Raw genomic sequence first — 19,116 nt, forward strand, 5'->3', positions numbered from 1 at the left:
CTAGAAGGTGTCACAAAGGCCCTCTTCAGAACCATTGCCAAAAACAGGGTTTAGCGGACAAATCCCTCTGAACGTTGAGCCCGGCCAAATTCCCAGGAGTTTGGACTGTCTCCCCCGTTAGAGAAGGAATTATGTTGGGTTTGCCTCAGTGGAAACCTCCTAGGAGGGCCACCAACCTTGAGGGCAGGGTAGGAATGGGTGTGTTCTCTATTTCAATAGCTCCTAGCTTAACTCTAGACAGCATGCATATTCTATAGCCCCTGTGCTCTTTGAGCCATAGTGTAGAACAGAGAACAAGTCTAGAGAGCTAGAGAAAAGCACTACAGGAAAGACAAATCTCTCCTAAAAGTGTTCACTGAATTCTTAAATGGCTTCAGTTTCTCCCATGAACTCATTTCTTGTTAGTCAAGAAATGAAAGAGAGAAGAAGCCAAAGAATCCAATTCTAAAGAATTTAATTTGCCTTAACTTGGAGTTTTATTCCCCAGCCATCATTCCAAAGGTCTTTGTTGAAGCTGCAACTGGCCAGGGTTGGAGCCCAGAAAAGAGACCTTTAATTGTTGGCAGGGATGTAAAACGCCGATCCAGAAAAGAGTAGAACCGAGTGTGTAGGTGCCAAAACCTTTGGCAAAAGGTTTTGGGATTGAAAAAATTAGGGGTGAACGATTTCACATCTGTAGAGGTAGGTAGGAAAGTGAGAGAGAGAGAGAAACAGAGAGAGAGAGAGAGATAGAGACCTAGCCTGGTTAAGCTAGGTTATCTCTCCACAAGCAGCTGAGAAAAAGTTTTAAATAGTGCTCTGAGGCTAAGAAAAAAAACTGAGAGCAGTTTAAAATCCCCAGTCTTTGTAGACAGCCTCATGATAGTGCAAAAGCATCATTCTGAGGCTTCTGCAGTTAAAAGCCTGAACGGGAGAGGCATTGCTCTAACACAGGATGACCAAATCGGGGAAACCAAGTCCCGTTTAAAATGTATGGGATGAACATACTTCCTGAGGGCTGGAAGCTGCGGCTTTTGAGAGCCAGGTACAGGTCTGGGAGGGGCTTGGCTCCCTTGTCCAGATTGCTTGCCAAGTTCCGTTTTAAAAGTTGGTGAAAACCTTTCCTGAGATTTGAGAAGATAAGATTGAGTCCCCAATCTCCCCACTGTACAGGAACCCCAAGAAGGGGACAGGATAGAAGCATTTAAATGGCTGGTTGCCAAGCCACATGGGAGAGGTCTGAAACAGGCCTTGAGTTCTGGGATCCCCACTCCTTGGAAAAGGGAGAGGAAAGGCCAGAGCGAGGGTGAGGGAGGAAGTGATGCCATCTTACCCGGTGCGGTGTGTCCCGAATGGCGAGGGCTCCTCTGGTGGCTCTACACTGGAACTTGAGGGCAGGGCAGCTCATCTAAGCCCCCAAATCTTGCTGGGAGAGCAAGACCTGAAGGAGAGACCCCTCACCCCTGTCCAGGGAGTAGCAGCTGTGGACAGAGACATTCTCTAAACTGGCCCCAATTCAGTGACCTTTCTCCTCCTGGCTAGAGTCTGACCATTAGAGACTCCATTGCATTTAACAGGGGAGTGGGAGAAGGGCTCAAACATGGCTCCTCTTAAGTTTCTCCGGTTATCTCCCTAGCACAAATCAAAGAGAGCGCTGGCTTAAGACCCCCAGAAGGGTGGGGTCCCCAGAACGGCCATGTGTCTCCTTGGTCTGGGTGGGGTGTTAAAGAGACACTTCCTCTTGTGTCTCTAAGTCCCTGCCTGAGAGCAGGGCTTTCTGGTGAGAGAAAAAATGAGTCAGAAAAGAAAACGAAAAAGGAACAACAACAAAAACTGAGGGTGGAAAATCTTTTCTATGGCAAAACAAACATTTTTTTTTTTTTATTTAATAGCCTTTTATTTACAGGATATATACATGGGTAACTTTACAGCATTAACAATTGCCATACCTCTTGTTCCAATTTTTCACCTCTTACCCCCCCCCCCAGATGGCAGGATGACCAGTAGATGTTAAATACATTAAAATATAAATTAGATACACAATAAGGATACATGACCAAAACGTTATTTTGCTGTACAAAAAGAATCAGACTCTGAAATATTGTACAATTAGCTTGTGAAGGAAATCAAAAATGCATGTGTGCATAAATATAGGGATTGGGAATTCAATGTAATGGTTTTTAGTCATCTCCCAGAGTTCTTTTTCTGGGCATAGCTGGTTCAGTTCATTACTGCTCCACTGGAAATGATTTGGTTGATTTCGTTGCTGAGGATGGCCTGATCCATCAGAACTGGTCATCATATAGTATTGTTGTTGAAGTATATAATGAATCCACTTTTTTTGTGTGTATAAAATTAAATTAAATTCCCAAGTGATGATAGATCTCATCCAGAAGGCTCAGCAGTATCCCAGAGCTTCCTGTAGGCAGCAGGCATTTCATTTATCCTACATCTCTTTTATGACCATAGCAAATATGTTGGGAGAGCAGTTTTCTCACTCTTTTAGATCTTGCATGATATTAGTAATTAGAAGGTCATTGAACAAGATGGATACATGGATATCCCTTGTTGAAGGACACTCTTTAAAAATCATTTTGAAATATCTATGGAATCAAATGGTTGGTTGTTTTTATAGTTAATAAACAAGCATAGTAGGATCTTGTATTTGTTTTTCTCTTCATTGTAAAATAGTAAAGATGTGGCTCATTGTGAAATCTCACTTGCATAAAAATCTTCCTTTGTTCCCTTCTAATAACTTTATCATAGATGCTCTTGTACTTATATAGATAGGAAAGTAGGTAGATTGATTGGTGGGTATTAGTGTCCTTCCTCTTCACTTTTTTGAGGGGGGAGTAGGGAGGAGTAATGATAAGACCTAAGAGGTTTTCCCCTAGTGCCTTTTTTTTACTACCTTCTCCAGACACCTTACAAATTTTTCTTAAAAATATCCTCAAAATGTGTCATCTTCAGCATGTACTTCATGTTATACCTTGCTCTAGTTATCTATTTTTCAGTAACATTCATACCTCCTCTATAAGTACATATAGAACTGTGATGTTAGAATCCAAATATAGTTGACTATTTATTGTGAAAAGAGTTGGTTATACAGATAATTATGGAGATTTCGATCTTTGACCTGTTGCCCTCCTAATTTTATCCTAAAATACTTTTCGAATGACTTTATTCCATTGGGTTTCTCTGTCCCAAACATTTCTTCTAGTTTTGTTTTATTTATCTTTTGCTTCTTGCTATCTTCTGAGTTCAAATTACTCAAAATCGGCCAATATCTAATAAGTGTTTTAAAGTGGCTACATGGATTCGAGTGAGTCAGGTATTTATTGACCAAAGCAAATTTTAGGCCATTTTAGCTTTCTTTATGGCAATGATTTACATTGATTAAACTTTTATATGACATAATTATACTTAGTGTAGATGTTTTCCATCTATTTCCCATTTTCTGCATCAATGATTTGCTAAAATAGATCCATTTGGAATTTTAAGTTGCATTCTATATCCTTTTCTCATTTTTATTTTTCTTGTTTTGTATAAATTTTGCTTTTTGATCTGACGGGTTGGTGTTCTAATTGTATATAGATAACCCATTCAGTAGCGATTGGTTCTTCAGTTACAAACAAGTACTTGGTAGAACTGATTGACAATAATGCTTGTGTTGACACCTTTAGAGAGCTCATAGAAGCAATCAATATTTAAGTACAGTGATTGGTTCTTCAGTTACAAACAAGTACTTGGTAGAACTGATTGACAATAATGCTTGTGTTGACCCCTTTAGAGAGCTCATAGAAGCAATAAATATTTAAGTACTCATTAGAGTTCACACTTCTGGGTTTAGTATGACATAATCTGAATTCACACCTCCGTTAATCCCTCCCTCGGAGGAGCTCAACCTTTGGGAGATCATATATATTGAAGCTCTTAGAGCTTCAGGTTAGTTATTTGGGAACATTCCCAGAGGTGGGAGAGGAACACTCTGGGAGGAAGCCCACAAGCCCTCTCTTGGAGACGAGAGATTCATTCCATCTTTGTGCTGGCTGGAAGGTGAAGAGAGCAGAGGCAAAGGACCTGCAAGAGCTCTTGGAAGCCCGCAGAGAGATAGGCCACGGAGAAAACTAACTGGAGTCGCTTCCTGCTTTGGAGCGACACCTGTGACGTCACCCGACCTCCTTCTCCGAACCTGCGCCCTTCTACTCCACCGTGACGGTGACGGCGTCGGGCGTTGAGCCATGGCTCCAGCTGCTGGAGCTCAACTTGACCAGCGCCAAACAAAACACCGGAGTGTGGCTCGTGAAGGTTCCTAAGTATTTGTCTCAGCAATGGGCCAAAGCTTCAGGAGTAGAAGTAGGTAAGCTGAGGATTGCAAAGAATCAAGGAAGCACTGAGGTATCTTTTACCTTGAATGAGGAACTTGCAAATATCCATGATATTGGTGGAAAACCTGCTTCTGTTAGTGCTCCCAGAGAACATTCGTTTCTCTTGCAAAGTGTGGGAGGACAGACATTGACTCGTCTTTACAGAGAGCCCTCAGATAAACTTTCATTGAAGGAATAGTGGTACAACGTGCTGAATGCAGACCTGCTGCCAGTGAAAACTATATGAGATTGAAGAGGTTACAAATAGAAGAAGTTTCAAAACCTGTAAGAGTATTACAGCAGCTGGACAAAGCTGTTACAACAAATTTTAAACCTGTGGCTAATCATCAATACAATATTGAATATGAGAAGAAAAAGAAAGAAGGTGGAAAGCGTGCTAGAGCTGATAAGCAACAGGTTTTGGACATATTGTTTTCAGCTTTGAAAACATCAGTATTATAATATTAAGGATTTAGTGGATATCACCAAACAGCCTGTGATATACCTGAAGGAAATCTTTGAGAGAAATAGGCATTTACAATGTTAAGGGGACCCACAGAAATACCTGGGAACTGAAGCCAGAATATAGACATTACTAAGGAGAGAATAAGTGATTAGGAAAACCTCATCCATATGCCCACAAAAAGCTGATGATAGGGTGAGCTTGTGACTGTACTAAGCAAACCCTGCAGCGGTCTTTAAAACTTTGAGCAGTCTGTTAAAGAGAGTAAAGTGACGGGTACTTTTTAATTCCTCCAGCTTCATTTCTTTGTTTTTTAAATAAAGTTTCTAAAGTTTGGGGAGGGGGAAAGTAATTTTTTTTTTTTTTTTTTTTTTGCTGTGTACACTGTTTTATTGGTTCTCCTTGTTTCACTTAGCATTAGTTATACAACAATTCCTCCAGCTTCATTTCTTTGTTTTTTAAATAAAGTTTCTAAAGTTTGGGGAGGGGGAAAGTAATTTTTTTTTTTTTTGCTGTGTACATTGTTTTATTGATTCTGTTTTATTGATTCTCCTTGTTTCACTTAGCATTAGTTATACAACAATTCCTCCAGCTTCATTTCTTTGTTTTTTAAATAAGTTTCTAAAGTTTGGGGAGGGGGAAAGTAATTTTTTTTTTTTTTTTTTTGCTGTGTACACTGTTTTATTGGTTCTCCTTGTTTCACTTAGCATTAGTTATACAAATCTTTCCATGCCTGGGAAAGTTATTTATAAAAGAAATTTGTAATAAGCCGATACAAGGGATTGTTTTGCTTAAAAATTGGTTTTGTTTGAAGTGTTGGCTTTAAAATGTCAAATGAGGAAAGGTTTTCTTACACCATAGGAAAGACTTAAATTAACAGCAGATGTCTTCTTGGATGAAACTTTGCCATTGCCTGCCCACAGTGGACAATCGATTCATAATAAACCTGAGAAAGGGAGATCAAAGTTACCTATTAAAGTTTTTTTTTTTTTTTGAAAACAAAAAAAAATTTTAATAAAAAAACAAAACAAAAACCAAAGGTATTTACTAAGAAGATATATAGCAAGAAACAAAGCACAAAAACTTTATCTCTCCAAACCAAAAACCCAAACCCCCAAGCTCAAGCCCAAACATTTCTGGAGCACAATTAACCCCCCTCCCCCATGCACTCACTTGGTCTCCAAAAACATGGATTATAATATAAAATGTTGCTACAAAAATATTTCAAGTTACCTGTTAAGTTTTTTTTTTTTTTAAATGTGATCATGTTTTAGGTTTCAATTTATCAATAAGAGACCATTTTAAAAAAATTTAAAAAAGAAAAAGGAAAACTAACCGGGCTATTTTGCAATAAAAGATCTGAACTTTAATCTGGCTGCATTTGGGTGATTATTACTTTTAACTAGGAAACTAAGGCTGCCTCCAGAAAACCTCCCCAAGAAACCTACTCTAAGAGAGAACCATTTTATTATTTTAAAGAAGAAAAACACCACAAGGTTCATTGTTTTTGTTACTTCATTTGTGCTTGCCATGTTGAATATCTTATGATTCTTCTTTTTAACACAGTTCTACCCCTGGAAATTTCTTGGGTGTTTTATTAGATTTACATTTTGATGCCAAATTTTGAAATTCATTTGGGAATTTCTAAAATCATCATTAAGCAATGTGAATTGGGTATAAATTGTATAATATCAGACTGTACAAAATGTGGTTTATTTTAGGGGGCAAGAAGTGGGAAAGTATTAAGAAGTCATTAGTTGGCTTTTCCTTGCATGTTAGATGAAATTCTGGGTGATGTGCTTTGGGACATGGTTGCACATGTTTATTCATACTTTGAATATGAAACCTGGAATAAATAGTAGAGTGTTCTATCAGTTGAATATTGGGCATCATCTGGTTCACATTATTACTGTTTCTCTAATTCTCTTTTTTTCAAATACTCTTGATTTTATAGATTTTGGTATGGTGTTAAATTCTTGATATATATATTCTTATTAGTCATCATGAATGCAAGATTACTCAAAAATGAAATTTACTCAGATGTGTGAAGTACCATATTAATTCCATTTTGGTTGTAAAGTAGAAGATCAGGATAAGGATTGGGATGCTTACTGCCTCGGCCCGCGCGGCAGAGTGTGTGGACCCTGGAAGAAAAGAGATAAGGGCAGGAGAGAGGGGACGCGCAAAATGGAGGCAAGACAAATCCATCTGATCAAGCCTCATTTTAATGGGTGCAATAGTACAGATATATATATAGCAGTAGAAAAGAAGGCAGGGTTTGTTCAAACACAGTACAGGGTGGGGGTCCTAGACAAAGGGTTGGTATCCCGCCCAAGGATGAGCTGCTCAGATGTTTCAGGTGGCAGGAAGCTCTATGATGCCATTAGGGGATGCCTAGATATCTGCCTATTCAAAGTTAGGATGTGATTAGGAGATTCCTATTCAGGAAGTCTTTGGTATAATGTGATTAGGAGATTCAACCTATTCAAGGTTGGCCTTATGTGGCTGTAGATTAGTGCCGGCTCCCCACAGCTTACCTGTTAGATTGATTACTGGCTGAATGTATAAATTTTGTTATATGCCATTTATGTGATTTGGACTGGAACAGGAGGCATTCCATAGCTATTTTTGTTTAAATAGATCAAAGAGTACTTGCAAATCTAAACATAGTATATTACCATCCAAATTTTCTATCAGTAATAAGATATACCTGTTTTACATAGTGAAGAAATACCTCTGCTAACTCTTCCAAAAACTTGGAATTTTGATGAAAACGACAAACTTGAATGGTTCAAGCTGTCATAGAGCTCAGATATCCAGGTGGTAGCTCTGGGAAAAGTGTTTATTTCAAATGTAACCTTTTCATCCTTAAATCCTTATTTACCTCAATGATTTTATTTGTCAGAGTTAACTTGTCTAGAATTCAAGTTAAGCTTCTGGATTTAAAAGTTTGAATGTTCTGCAGGAAGATACTAAAATATATTCAAAACATAAAATATTTCATTTTTTCCTTATTTGTTTATTTTAATACATATATTCCTTCATGTTGGGAGAGATAAATTAGAATAAAAAGAAAAAATCTTCATAGGAGAAGGAAAAAAACAGAAAAAAGAAGTAACCTATAGCATGTGTGATTTATATTCAATTTTGATAGTTCTTTTTCTGACATAGATGGAATTTTCAGTCCAAAGTGCCTTGGATAGCTTTGGAACATGGATCATTGAGAAGAATCAAATCTTTAGTTGATCATCACCATCATGAAATATTTCGTAGGAACTATTAAGCATTAAAATCAGGAAGTCAGTATTTTCTTTGATTGTTTTATAGTAAATGAGATGTTAGCCACCATATTAAAAAAACACTGGTTTCAAATGAATTAATTGATTCCATTGGAAATTGGGAGGGTTTTGTAGAAGGAGAAGATATATGTTAAATCAATAGTAAAATAAGTTAATTTCAAAGTTTATCAAAGAAGCAGAACATTGTAAGTATGATGCCAAGGTGAAGGATATGACCATCTCAGTGTGGAACTAAGTGGAGGTAGAAGAATAGTTTGGGTCTTGGGGTATTTGAGGAAATATCAGTATGAAAATACCAGGATGAGAGTTGGGGCAGGAGAAAGACTGAGCCCCCTCGCTGAATCTCATTAAGGAAGAGGGTCCTGGAGGCTCAGGCAGACTACCCTAGTCTGGACTGGGGCTGGAGAATCAGTGTTCGAGGATTAGAATCTGTGAGTGGTGGTGAAGAGGGAGAATCTGAAGAGAGCAAAGAGTGTTCTCACCCCACATGCACTAGTGAGCAAGCCAGTGGCTACGTGTGTGAAAGGTGTCAGGGCTGGAAAAGAGTAGCAAATGTTGAGGGAGAGAAGGAGCAAAAAAGAGAAGAGGTTTAAGGTGGAAATTAGTTCCCTGTACAACAGGTATTCGAGAAAACACAGTGGAAGGGGTAGACAGGGCTTGAGGAGAATGGCATTAAAGGAGGTCATTGGGTCTTGGGTTGAAAAATGTTTCTCAATATGGAGAGGAGGGTTGGAATAAAAATCTGAAGAATGAGTTCAGATAGTTGTTAGGATGGGAGGGCAATGCATTGCTACAGAAACGGGTGCCCTTGAGTGTAATGCAATGGCTTAACGGGGCAGTATTGGTATTGGCCAGAATCAGCTTGTGATGAAGGGCTTCAAATGCCAACCAGAGGCCACTCCTGGAGCTTCTAGCATCATCTCCAGGCTCAGCTACCACTATAGGCTCTGTCTGCCCCTCCAGCTGGGGGTTTCTACCCTGCTTTCCACTATCCATTCTCTCTCCCTCACATTGAGATACTGTGACATAAGGCATGATACTGTTCACTGTTCAGCATTGTCCAGGGAGTAGCAGCCGTGGGCAGAGACATTCTCTAAACTGGCCCCAATTCAGTGACCTTTCTCCTCGTGGCTAGAGTCTGACCATTAGAGACTCCATTGCATTTAACAGGGAGGGGAGAAGGGCTCAAACATGGCTCCTCTTAAGTTTCTCCAGTTATCTCCCCTAGCACAGATCAAAGAGAGCGCTGGCTTGGGACCCCTGAAGGGTGGGGTCCCCAGAACGGCCAAAGTGTGTTCTGGTCTGTGGGGTGTTAAAGAGACACTTCTCTTGTGTCTGAAGTCCCTGCCTGAGAGAGGGCTTTCTGTGAGAGAAAAAATGAGTCAGAAAAGAAAACGAAAAGGAACAACAACAAAAAGTGAGGGTGGAAAATCTTTTCTATGGCAAAACAAACATTTTTTTTATTTAATAGCCTTTTATTTACAGGATATATACATGGGTAACTTTACAGCATTAACAATTGCCATACCTCTTGTTCCAATTTTTCACCTCTTACCCCCCCCTCCCCTAGATGGCAGGATGACCAGTAGATGTTAAATACATTAAAATATAAATTAGATACACAATAAGGATACATGGACCTAAACCTGTTATTTTGCTGTACAAAAGAATCAGACTCTGAAATATTGTACAATTAGCTTGTGAAGGAAATCAAAATGCAGGTGTGCATAAATATAGGGATTGGGAATTCAATGTAATGGTTTTTAGTCATCTCCCAGAGTTCTTTTTCTGGGCATAGCTGGTTCAGTTCATTACTGCTCCACTGGAAATGATTTGGTTGATCTCGTTGCTGAGGATGGCCTGGTCCATCAGAACTGGTCATCATATAGTATCATTGTTGAAGTATATAATGATCTCCTGGTCCTGCTCATTTTACTCAGCATCAGTTCGTAAAACAAACATTTCTTAAGAAACACACTGAGTAAATTGTGATAACTAGCATTGTTCTTTATAGATGTTTAAGAATTATTGAGACTGATTCTACTTATTTCATTGCAGGATTATTGAAAGCATCTTCTCTGTGACAAAATAAATCCTCCACTTCCACCACGTTGCCACAGATGTTGGACTTCACGAGAAAATTGGCTTTCTGAGGAGAAAGGTGAAGTTTTGGAGAAAGGCACAATAGAAAATCCCACACAAAGGGAAGAAGGAGGACTTTGATGCTCCAGATTGTAAGAACAATAAAATCAATGACTCTCAAGATTCATGTGTTGAGGAAAGTGATAAAAAGGTAGTACAGACATCAGACTCTCAAGAGAGTGAGGATTATTCCCAGTCATCAACATCTAAAAGTATCATGAGTAGTAATCGGGAAGATGCTAGAGAATTTGAGAGAAAAGAAGCACAAGACAAAGAAAAAAATATGGGATGTTTTCTTCCCCTTAGCACAGTAGAGCCCTGTGTCATCTGTCAGAGCCGACCTAAAAATGGTTGCATTGTCCATGGAAGGACAGGACACCTTCTGGCATGTTTTCCATGTGCTAAGAAATTGAAAAAGAGAAATAGGCCTTGTCCAGTGTGCAGGCAGCCAATTCAAATGATTGTGTTAACTTATTTTCTCTAAATGTGTTGTACTAAAAGTGGAACCGTAGAGTCCTGTACATGAAACGCTCTTAAGAATGTTCACATGTGGCTGTGAAATTTATTGAAAATTTTATTTTTGTACCTTTTTTTTTTTTCTGAGAAAATGAGTATTTTAGTTCTCTCTAGTGCAGTTTGCTTTTTGGAAAAAAGTTTTTTCTTTTTTCTTTTCCTTGAGGAAAAAAATATTTGGTTCCTGTTCTTTTCCAGTTTTGTATGATTTTTATTAGTATTCATTTGTATTACTTACAGAGACAGCAGGGTATAAGTGGATAGAATACTAGTCTGGACAGATCTAGGTTCAGATAACACATTGGACACTTGAAGCTGATTTGACCCAGGATGAACCACTGTAACTCTTGGTGCCTTAGTTGATTCTTAAGGTTTATTTTCTAAGTCAGATAATTTGTAAGTCATAAACACATACATTGGATTTGTGGAAACTACAGCTCATTTACTGTGTGCCTCATTAAGAATTACTAGTTTGAAGACAACTATTTCTATTTGTTAAATAATTCTTGTCTTCTGGAGTTGGGGAATGTCAGGATTTTTGAAAAACTTGTGTAAGTGAGTTAATAAATATTATTTAAGTTTAATATTGTTGGGGAAAGGTAATGATGATTCATGAAAATGATTGTTTTTGAGTTGCAAATAAGATACTCTTCAGATTTTTGTTTCTTTGAAGTTTTAAGTACCTGCTGATTAAAAACCTGTGAATTCATTTACTACCTCAAGCTCCTTTGCTATTGTGTATGTAAACACTATCTATTGTGGAGCCCATTGTAATTTATTCTTTTTACGTTCCTTTGCTCTAGAAGGATCATTGTAGGCAATTTAGTATGGACCTTTTGACTGAATATTAGCATACCCCAGACCTCACTTAAAGATCGATTTTGAGTTGCAAAGTGTTTCATTTTTTTTTTTCTACCAAGTTGAAAGTAATTCAGATATGACTGAATGGATATATATATTATCTTGGTCTGGATACATGGCCTTGGGGAGGTGTCTTTGAGTTTTAACGTAAACTTAATAAATTGAAAGCTGCACACATGAAAACACATTCTTACAGAATCTTTTATTTCCTCCCCCTGGCTACCTGCCAATTAAGTGTTTACTAGATATATATAGTTGTTAAACCATTTGCCATATGTTTGATTTCAGTGTGTTAGAATTAGAAGATGGCAGTCTTGGTTATTTAAAACAGATAATTAATGTGAATTTCTACTTTTCCAAGCTATTGAAGGTGAGCTTTGATCCACATTTACGATTTTGGATATGGGCACCTGCAACGTAAATACATTATGATTTTTCTTTGGGGAGAAGATTTATTTTCATAATTATTGTAGCTTAGTCTGTGAATTTTCTGAGCCCCAGACTAATTTGCTGGCTGGAAAGCCAATTCAGATTTGGAAACTTCTCATAAAAATTCATGTAGCTAATTGAAAGTTCATTATAAATGTGTTTGTGAAAGTTAATAAAGAAAATAAAATACAGTAGAGCTGGTTTCTTCTGTTTGAATTGAAGACTGTTAGTGAACCAGAGAGCTAAAGATGCAGATCATTTCCCTAGAATGTGTGCTCCAGCCTGATGTGTGTGACAGTGCCATTGGGTACAACTAAGGCAGGACTGGAGGTGACGTAAAAGAATTGCAGATTTGGGGGCAACTAGATGGCTCAGTGGATAGAGCCCCAGCCTTGAAGTCAAGAGGAACCCGAGTTCTAATCTGGCTTCATTCTTAATGCATCCTGGCTGTGTGACCCTGGGCAAGTCACTGAATCACAATTGCCTCAGCAAAAAAGCAAAAGAAAACAAAACAAAACCTGCTGATTCCACTTAATATAAAGCAAAATATCTAGACCACTAGAATTTTCTAAAACTCAAGACGGGACTGCTTTGAGTGGTAATGAGTTTTTTTTTGTTGTTGTTGGGTTTTTTTGTTTGTTTGTTTGTTTGTTTTTTTTATTACTGAAGGATAATGTAGATATAGGATTCTGGAGTTCTGTACCAGGACTGGAATATAAAGTGACTAAAAGGAGAGCAAAGAAACAAAGCTAATTAGAACATAAAATATTACTGCTTTAAATAGCTGTGAAACCGATCCATATAGCTGTGTATATATACACAGTATGGGCACAAGTTATTTGTTTTTGAGTCCTTTGTGAAAACATGAGCACATGTATACCATCATGTCATCGGCAAAGAGTGATAATTTGGTTTCTTCATTGCCTATTCTTATTCCTTTAATCTCTTTCTCAGCTCTTTTCTAAAGTACCATTTCTAATACTATTAAATAGTAATGGTGATAGGGGCAACCTTTTTCACTCAGACTTATTGGGAATGGTTGCAGTTTGTTCCATTACATTGATGTACATGGTTTTAAATAGATCTTGAATTTTTAAGGGAAAAGTCCATTTTTCTATACTCTCAGTGTTTTAATTAGGAATGGATGTTGGATTTTATCAAATCTTTTTCTGCATCTATTGGATGATCATATGGTTTTGTTAATTTGACTAATGGCAATTATTTGATGTTTCTAATATTGAACCAGCCCCATTCCTGGTATAAATCCTACTTATCATAGTGTATTATCTTGGAATGATTTTCTACATTTTCTAATATCTTATTTAAGATTTTAGCATCAATATTCATTAAGGAGATTGGTCTATAATTTTCTTTCTGTTTTCAGCCTACTGGTTTAGTATCAGTAATATCTGTGTCATAGAAGGAATTTGGTAGGACTCCTTCATTCCTATTTTATCAAATAATTTATATAGCATTAGGCCAATTGTTCTTAAATGTTTGGAAAATTCATGTAAATCCATCTGGTCCTGGGGATTTTTCTTGGGACCGTTTAATTGCCTGTTCTATTTCTTTTCTGAAATGGGACTATTCAACATTTCTTCCTCCTTGTTAGTCGGAAGTCTATATTTTGAGTATCATCCATTTCATAGGTTATCAAAATGCATAAAGTTGACAAAATAACTCCTTATTATTTCTTAATTTCCTCTCATTGGTGGAAGGTTCTCCTTTTCATTTTTAGACTACTAATTTCTTTCCTCCTCCTTTTTCTAATCAGATTTACCAAAGGCTTATCTATTTTATTGTTTTATAGAACCAACTCTTAAGTTTTTAAAATTAGTCAATAAGTTTTTTTATTTCAATATTTTAATTCTCCTTTTTAATTTTAGAATTTCCAATTTTAGTATTTGATTGGGGTTTTAATTTATTTTTTTAGTTTTTTTGTTAAGCCAATTCAAATCTTTCTTTCTCTGTTTTATTCAAGTAAGCCTCTAAGGATATAAATTTCCTTTTTACCTTTCTGCATCCACAAATTTGGTATGATGTCTCATCATTGCATTATCTTAGTGAAATTATTATTGTATCTATAATTTGCTGCTTACCAATCATTCTTTAAGATGAGTTTTTAGTTTCAATTACTTTTTGGTCTATTTCCCTAACTTTTGTTGAATGAAGTTTTTATTGCATTGATCTGAAAGAAAGCATTTACTATTTTCGCTTTCTTGCATTTTAATTTTAGGTCTTTATGTCCTAATATATGATAATTTTGAATAGGTTCCATGAACTGTAGGAAATATATTCCCTTTCTATCTCCATTCAATTTTCTCAAGGGTATAGGATAAATGGACTTTTCCTTAAAATAATCAGCACATCTTTTAAAACCATCAGTAAAATCATATGTAATGGAGACAAAACTGCAAACCATTCCAAAAGAATCTGGGGAAACAAGGTTCCCTATACCGTACTATTTAATATTGTATTAGAAACCTTCTATAGAATAAGAATGAAAAAGATTAAAGGAATAAGAATAGGCAATGAGGAAAGAATTATCCTCTTTGCCGATAATGATTATACTTAAGAAATCCCAGGATTCTCTAAGGTTACGAAATAATCCACAACTTTAGCAAAGTTGCTGTTATAAAATAAACCCACATAAGTCATCGGCATTTTATATATCACTAAACAAATCCAACAGTCAGGTTACAAAGAATTCCATTTAAAGTAACTACTATATATAAATTTTGGAATCTATCTGCCAAGGAAAATCAAAACTTTATGAAAATTTACGACCACTTTTTCAACCAAATTAAGTCTGATCTAACAATTGGAAAATATTAAATGCTCTTGGATAGGGCGAGCAAATATTAATAAAGATGACAATATTATAAACTAATCTATTATTTAGCCTATACCAATCAGATCCCAAAAACTATTTTATGACCTAGAAAAAATAAAACAAAGTTCATATGGAAAAACAAAAGGTCAAAATTTCAAGGGAATTAATGAAAAAATCAAATGATGGTGGCTTAGCTGTACCAGATCTAAAATTATATTATAGACAGCAGTTACCAAAACTATTTGGATTGCTAAGAATAATTAGTTGATCAGTGGAATAGATTGGGTTCAGGACAAAACAGTTAACAAATATAGCAACTAGTTCCTTTGGATAAACCAAAGATCCAGCTTTGGGATAAAACTTACTATTGATAAAATTGCTGGGAAAATTGAAACTAATATGGCAGAAACTAGGCATTGATCCATCTAACGCGTACACCAAATAAGGTCAAAATGGGTTCATGACTAGGCATAAGAATGATTTAAAATTAGAGAACTAGGATAAGTTTTAATCTAGACCTGTGGAAGGGAAGGTCTTATGACCAAAAGAGAACTAGAGATCATTACTGATCAAAATGAAAATTTCGATTATACCAAACTGAAAAGTTGTACAAACAAAACTAATCAGACAAAGATTAGAAGGAAGCAATAAATTGGGAAAATATTTTTACATCAAAGTTCTGATAAGGCTCATTTCAAAATATAAATTAACTCTAATTATAAAAAATCAACAATTCTCCAATTGAAAAATGGTCAAAGGATATAACAGACAATTTTCGATGAAGAAATTGAAACTATTTCTAGTCATATGAAAAGATGCTCCAAAAGTAATTATAATCAAGAAAGCAAATTAAGACAACTCTAAGATACCACTACACACCTTCTGATTGCTAAGATGAGAGGAAAAAATAATGAATTGTTGGAGAATGCGGAAAACTGGGACATTGATCATTGTGGTGGAGTTGAAAAAATCAACCATTTTGGAAAAAATTTGAACTAGCTCAAAAAGTTATCAAACTGTGCATACCTTTGATCCAGAGTGTTACTACTGGGATTATATCCAAAAATTATAAAGAAGGAAGGGACCTGTATTGACGAATTTTGTCAGCCCTTTTGTGTGGCTAAAACTGGAAATTGAATGGATGTCCATCAGTTGGAGAAATGGCTGAATAAATTGTGGTATATGAATATTTGGAATATTACTGTTCTGTAAGAAATGCAACAGGATGATTTCAGAAAAGTCCTGGAAACTTACAGAACTGATGCTGAGTGAAATGAGCAGGACAGGGAGATCATTATAACCTTAACAAAATACTATATGATGACCAGTTCTGATGGACCAGGCCATCCTCATCAATGAGATCAACCAAATCATTCCTAATGGAGCAGAATAACTGAACCATATTCCGAAAAAGAACTCTGGAGATGACAAAACCATTACATTGATTCCAATCCTATATTTATCACACCTGCATTTTGATTTCCTTCAAAGTAATTGTACAATATTTCAGAAGTCTGATTCTTTTTGTACAGAAAAATAACTTTGGTATATTTATTGGTATCTAATTTATATTTAATATATTTAACATCTACTGGTCATCCTGCCATCTAGGGAGGGGGTGGGTAAAGGGAAAATTGAACAAGAGGTTTGGCAATTATTAATGCTGTAAAGTTACCTATGTATATATATCCTGTAAATAAAAGGCTATTAAATTAAAAAAATAAAAATAAAAATAAATAAATAAAAAAAAGAAAAGAAAACATGAGCACATGTCTAGAAACAAAATGAATTGTGGGGAAATGGAATCATAATGGATTTGAAATCAAAGCCTGCTTCAAAATTTTTAAATTATTTTTCCTCTCATGGGGAAAAAGTAAAATGAAACTTGCATGCATAGTCAACCAAAACTGATTCTTACACTGCCTCCTCCAATAAATAGGACTCAGCTTGCACCCTGAGTCTATCATCTTTCTGTCTGGAGTTAAGTTGCAGTTTCATCAGGAACCTTCTGCAATTGTGTTTGATCATTGTGTTCAAGTCTGAAAGACTCTCAATGTTAAAAATACAGGTTTTTTTTTTCCTGTGGTTCTTAATATTTTGTATTAATCATAGAAATTTTCCTGTGTCTTTGAAATCATTTCTTTTATCATCCTTCTTGTATTTCTTATAACACAATGGCAATTTCCTTATGTTCATATACCATATTTTGTTCTGTCATTCCCCATTTGGTCAGTATTCCTTTAGTTCCCATTTCTTTCAAAAAGAAATTGTTTTATTTTGTATTTTATAAAAATTGTATATTTTTGAACATTTGGGTTCTTTATTTTAGTATATATTACAATATACTATATGAAACAGTATATATTCTTTATAATTTTAAGATTGCTAAAATCAAAAAGGATGCATAATTTAGTCATTTTTGGTACTCAATTTTAAAGTAATTTGCATTATGACTGATCTGAAAAAAGTTCTGTACAATGGCACATTAATTATCTTTCCTTAAGTTATAGCATCATGTCCTTATAGTTATATTTTAATTTGGAACAAGGAACATTGCTTTCTTTAAAAGCTCCTTTAATGCTTCATTTTTAACTCTGGGTTAGACTATAGGATTTCTGAGATGCCTTCTGACTCTGATTTTCTGTGATTGGTCTCAGAAGAAATTTAAGATCTGTGTTTACTGGAGGAACAGGCTTGACTTTTCATATAGCTGCTTCCAGATTGAAAATTACACCAGGACTCCTCTGACTATGTTGTATGTCTTCAGCCAGATTGAGATTTGTGCTGTCTCTTTTATCTCTGTCCTACTACTCTTCTCTGTATAATAAAGATTAAATAAAGCACAGAGGAACAGTAATTTCTGAGTTCAGATAATTAAAGCATGCTAACTCACTATGTAGTTCTCTTAGAGAATTAAAATTATCTTACAGGAATTAAAAACAACAAAAACCAAAACAAAACAAAAAACAACACTGGTAAAAAGTGGTTTTCATTCCAAATTTGAAAATATTAAGTGATTAAAAATCTGGTTTTGATTCAAAAAGTAAATCAGTAGGACTAATGATTTCAGATGCCTAATCCCCAATATACATTAGAGTTTGATAAGCCTGAAGGGAAAAAGACACAAGTTAGAAGTGTTAAATGTCTGAAGGCGATTTGAACTCTAGATTTATTATAGAAAAACATGAATGTAGACTAGGAGAACAGAAAATCTGATGTAAACTTTAATCTTAATATATGAAAATAGGTAAAAATGTATAACACAATTTTAGCCTCCAATGTATAAATGAATGATCAGAGTTTATTTTAACTTTTTATAATTTTATTAAAGCTTTTCTTTCAAAAGATATGCATAGATAATTTTCAAAATTCACCTTTGTCTTCCAGATTTTTATCCCTCCTTGCTCCCTAGTCCCTCCCTTAGATGTCAAATAATACATTTTTCTATAAATCCCACACAAAAAGATCACATCACTATGTTCACTTATTTTTTTCTTTTTCTTTCTCTTGGTTTTTCCCTTTCGTTCTGATTTTTCTTTCCCAACACGATTCATATGGAAATATTTTTAAAATGAATATACTTGTATTTTTTTCCTTTTTGATCTGATTTTTCTCGTGCAGCATGTTAATTTTGGAAATATGTATAGAATTTTGAAGAGCAATCTGACTATATGCTATAATAGTTTAAAAACAATTATGCTTCTTGCCCATTCTTTTGAAAATATAAACCTTGAAAGTTTTTTTTTTTAAGCTATTAAAAAGTACAATTGTCAATTTGTTTTTAGCCCACAAAACTGGTCTAAACAGTCTAAATGTCCCACAGAGAGTCAATAGAGCAGCATATTGCAATTAAGAGTAGACAAGTATGTAAGCTAAAGGAATCTACAAGGACTTTTATGAAATGCAAAATAAAAAATTGAACCAATAGACTTTCACTTTGACTATATGAAAAGAACCCTTTTAGAGACAGAAAATGGCTGAAAAGTTGTTTACTTTATTCATTTATTTAAAATGTAAATTGGTGCAAAACAAGGTTAATTGATGGAATCTAAATTTCTTGAGGAAATTGTTCTTTTTTTATTCCTCAGTATGTTGTTTTAATAGATATTTGTTGATGGACTGAATTGGTTGTATTAATGTTTACTATATAGTAAGTTATTTTTAAATTGCTTTACAGTCAAATGTGGTAGTGGTCGGATGTTTCATTGCTACCAGGAGAAATGAATCTGA

At 35.5% G+C, this 19,116-nt stretch overlaps 1 protein-coding gene and 1 pseudogene across 1 annotated transcript; both read left to right on the forward strand.

Moving 5' to 3' along the window:
• The first annotated feature begins 1,300 nt into the window (after positions 1-1,300).
• On the forward strand, positions 1,301-5,143 carry LOC116419318 (annotated as a pseudogene).
• Positions 5,144-9,299: 4,156 nt separating this feature from the next.
• On the forward strand, positions 9,300-12,255 carry LOC105750815 (E3 ubiquitin-protein ligase Mdm2-like). The gene is given in 3 exon segments (XM_031938591.1): positions 9,300-9,398; positions 10,179-10,322; positions 10,324-12,255. Coding segments are annotated over 3 exon segments (654 nt in total). The 3' UTR covers positions 10,735-12,255.
• Positions 12,256-19,116: the final 6,861 nt, after the last annotated feature.

The sequence above is a fragment of the Sarcophilus harrisii genome, chromosome 5 (genome assembly GCF_902635505.1).
Source record: "Sarcophilus harrisii chromosome 5, mSarHar1.11, whole genome shotgun sequence".
NCBI classification, from domain to species: domain Eukaryota; kingdom Metazoa; phylum Chordata; class Mammalia; order Dasyuromorphia; family Dasyuridae; genus Sarcophilus; species Sarcophilus harrisii.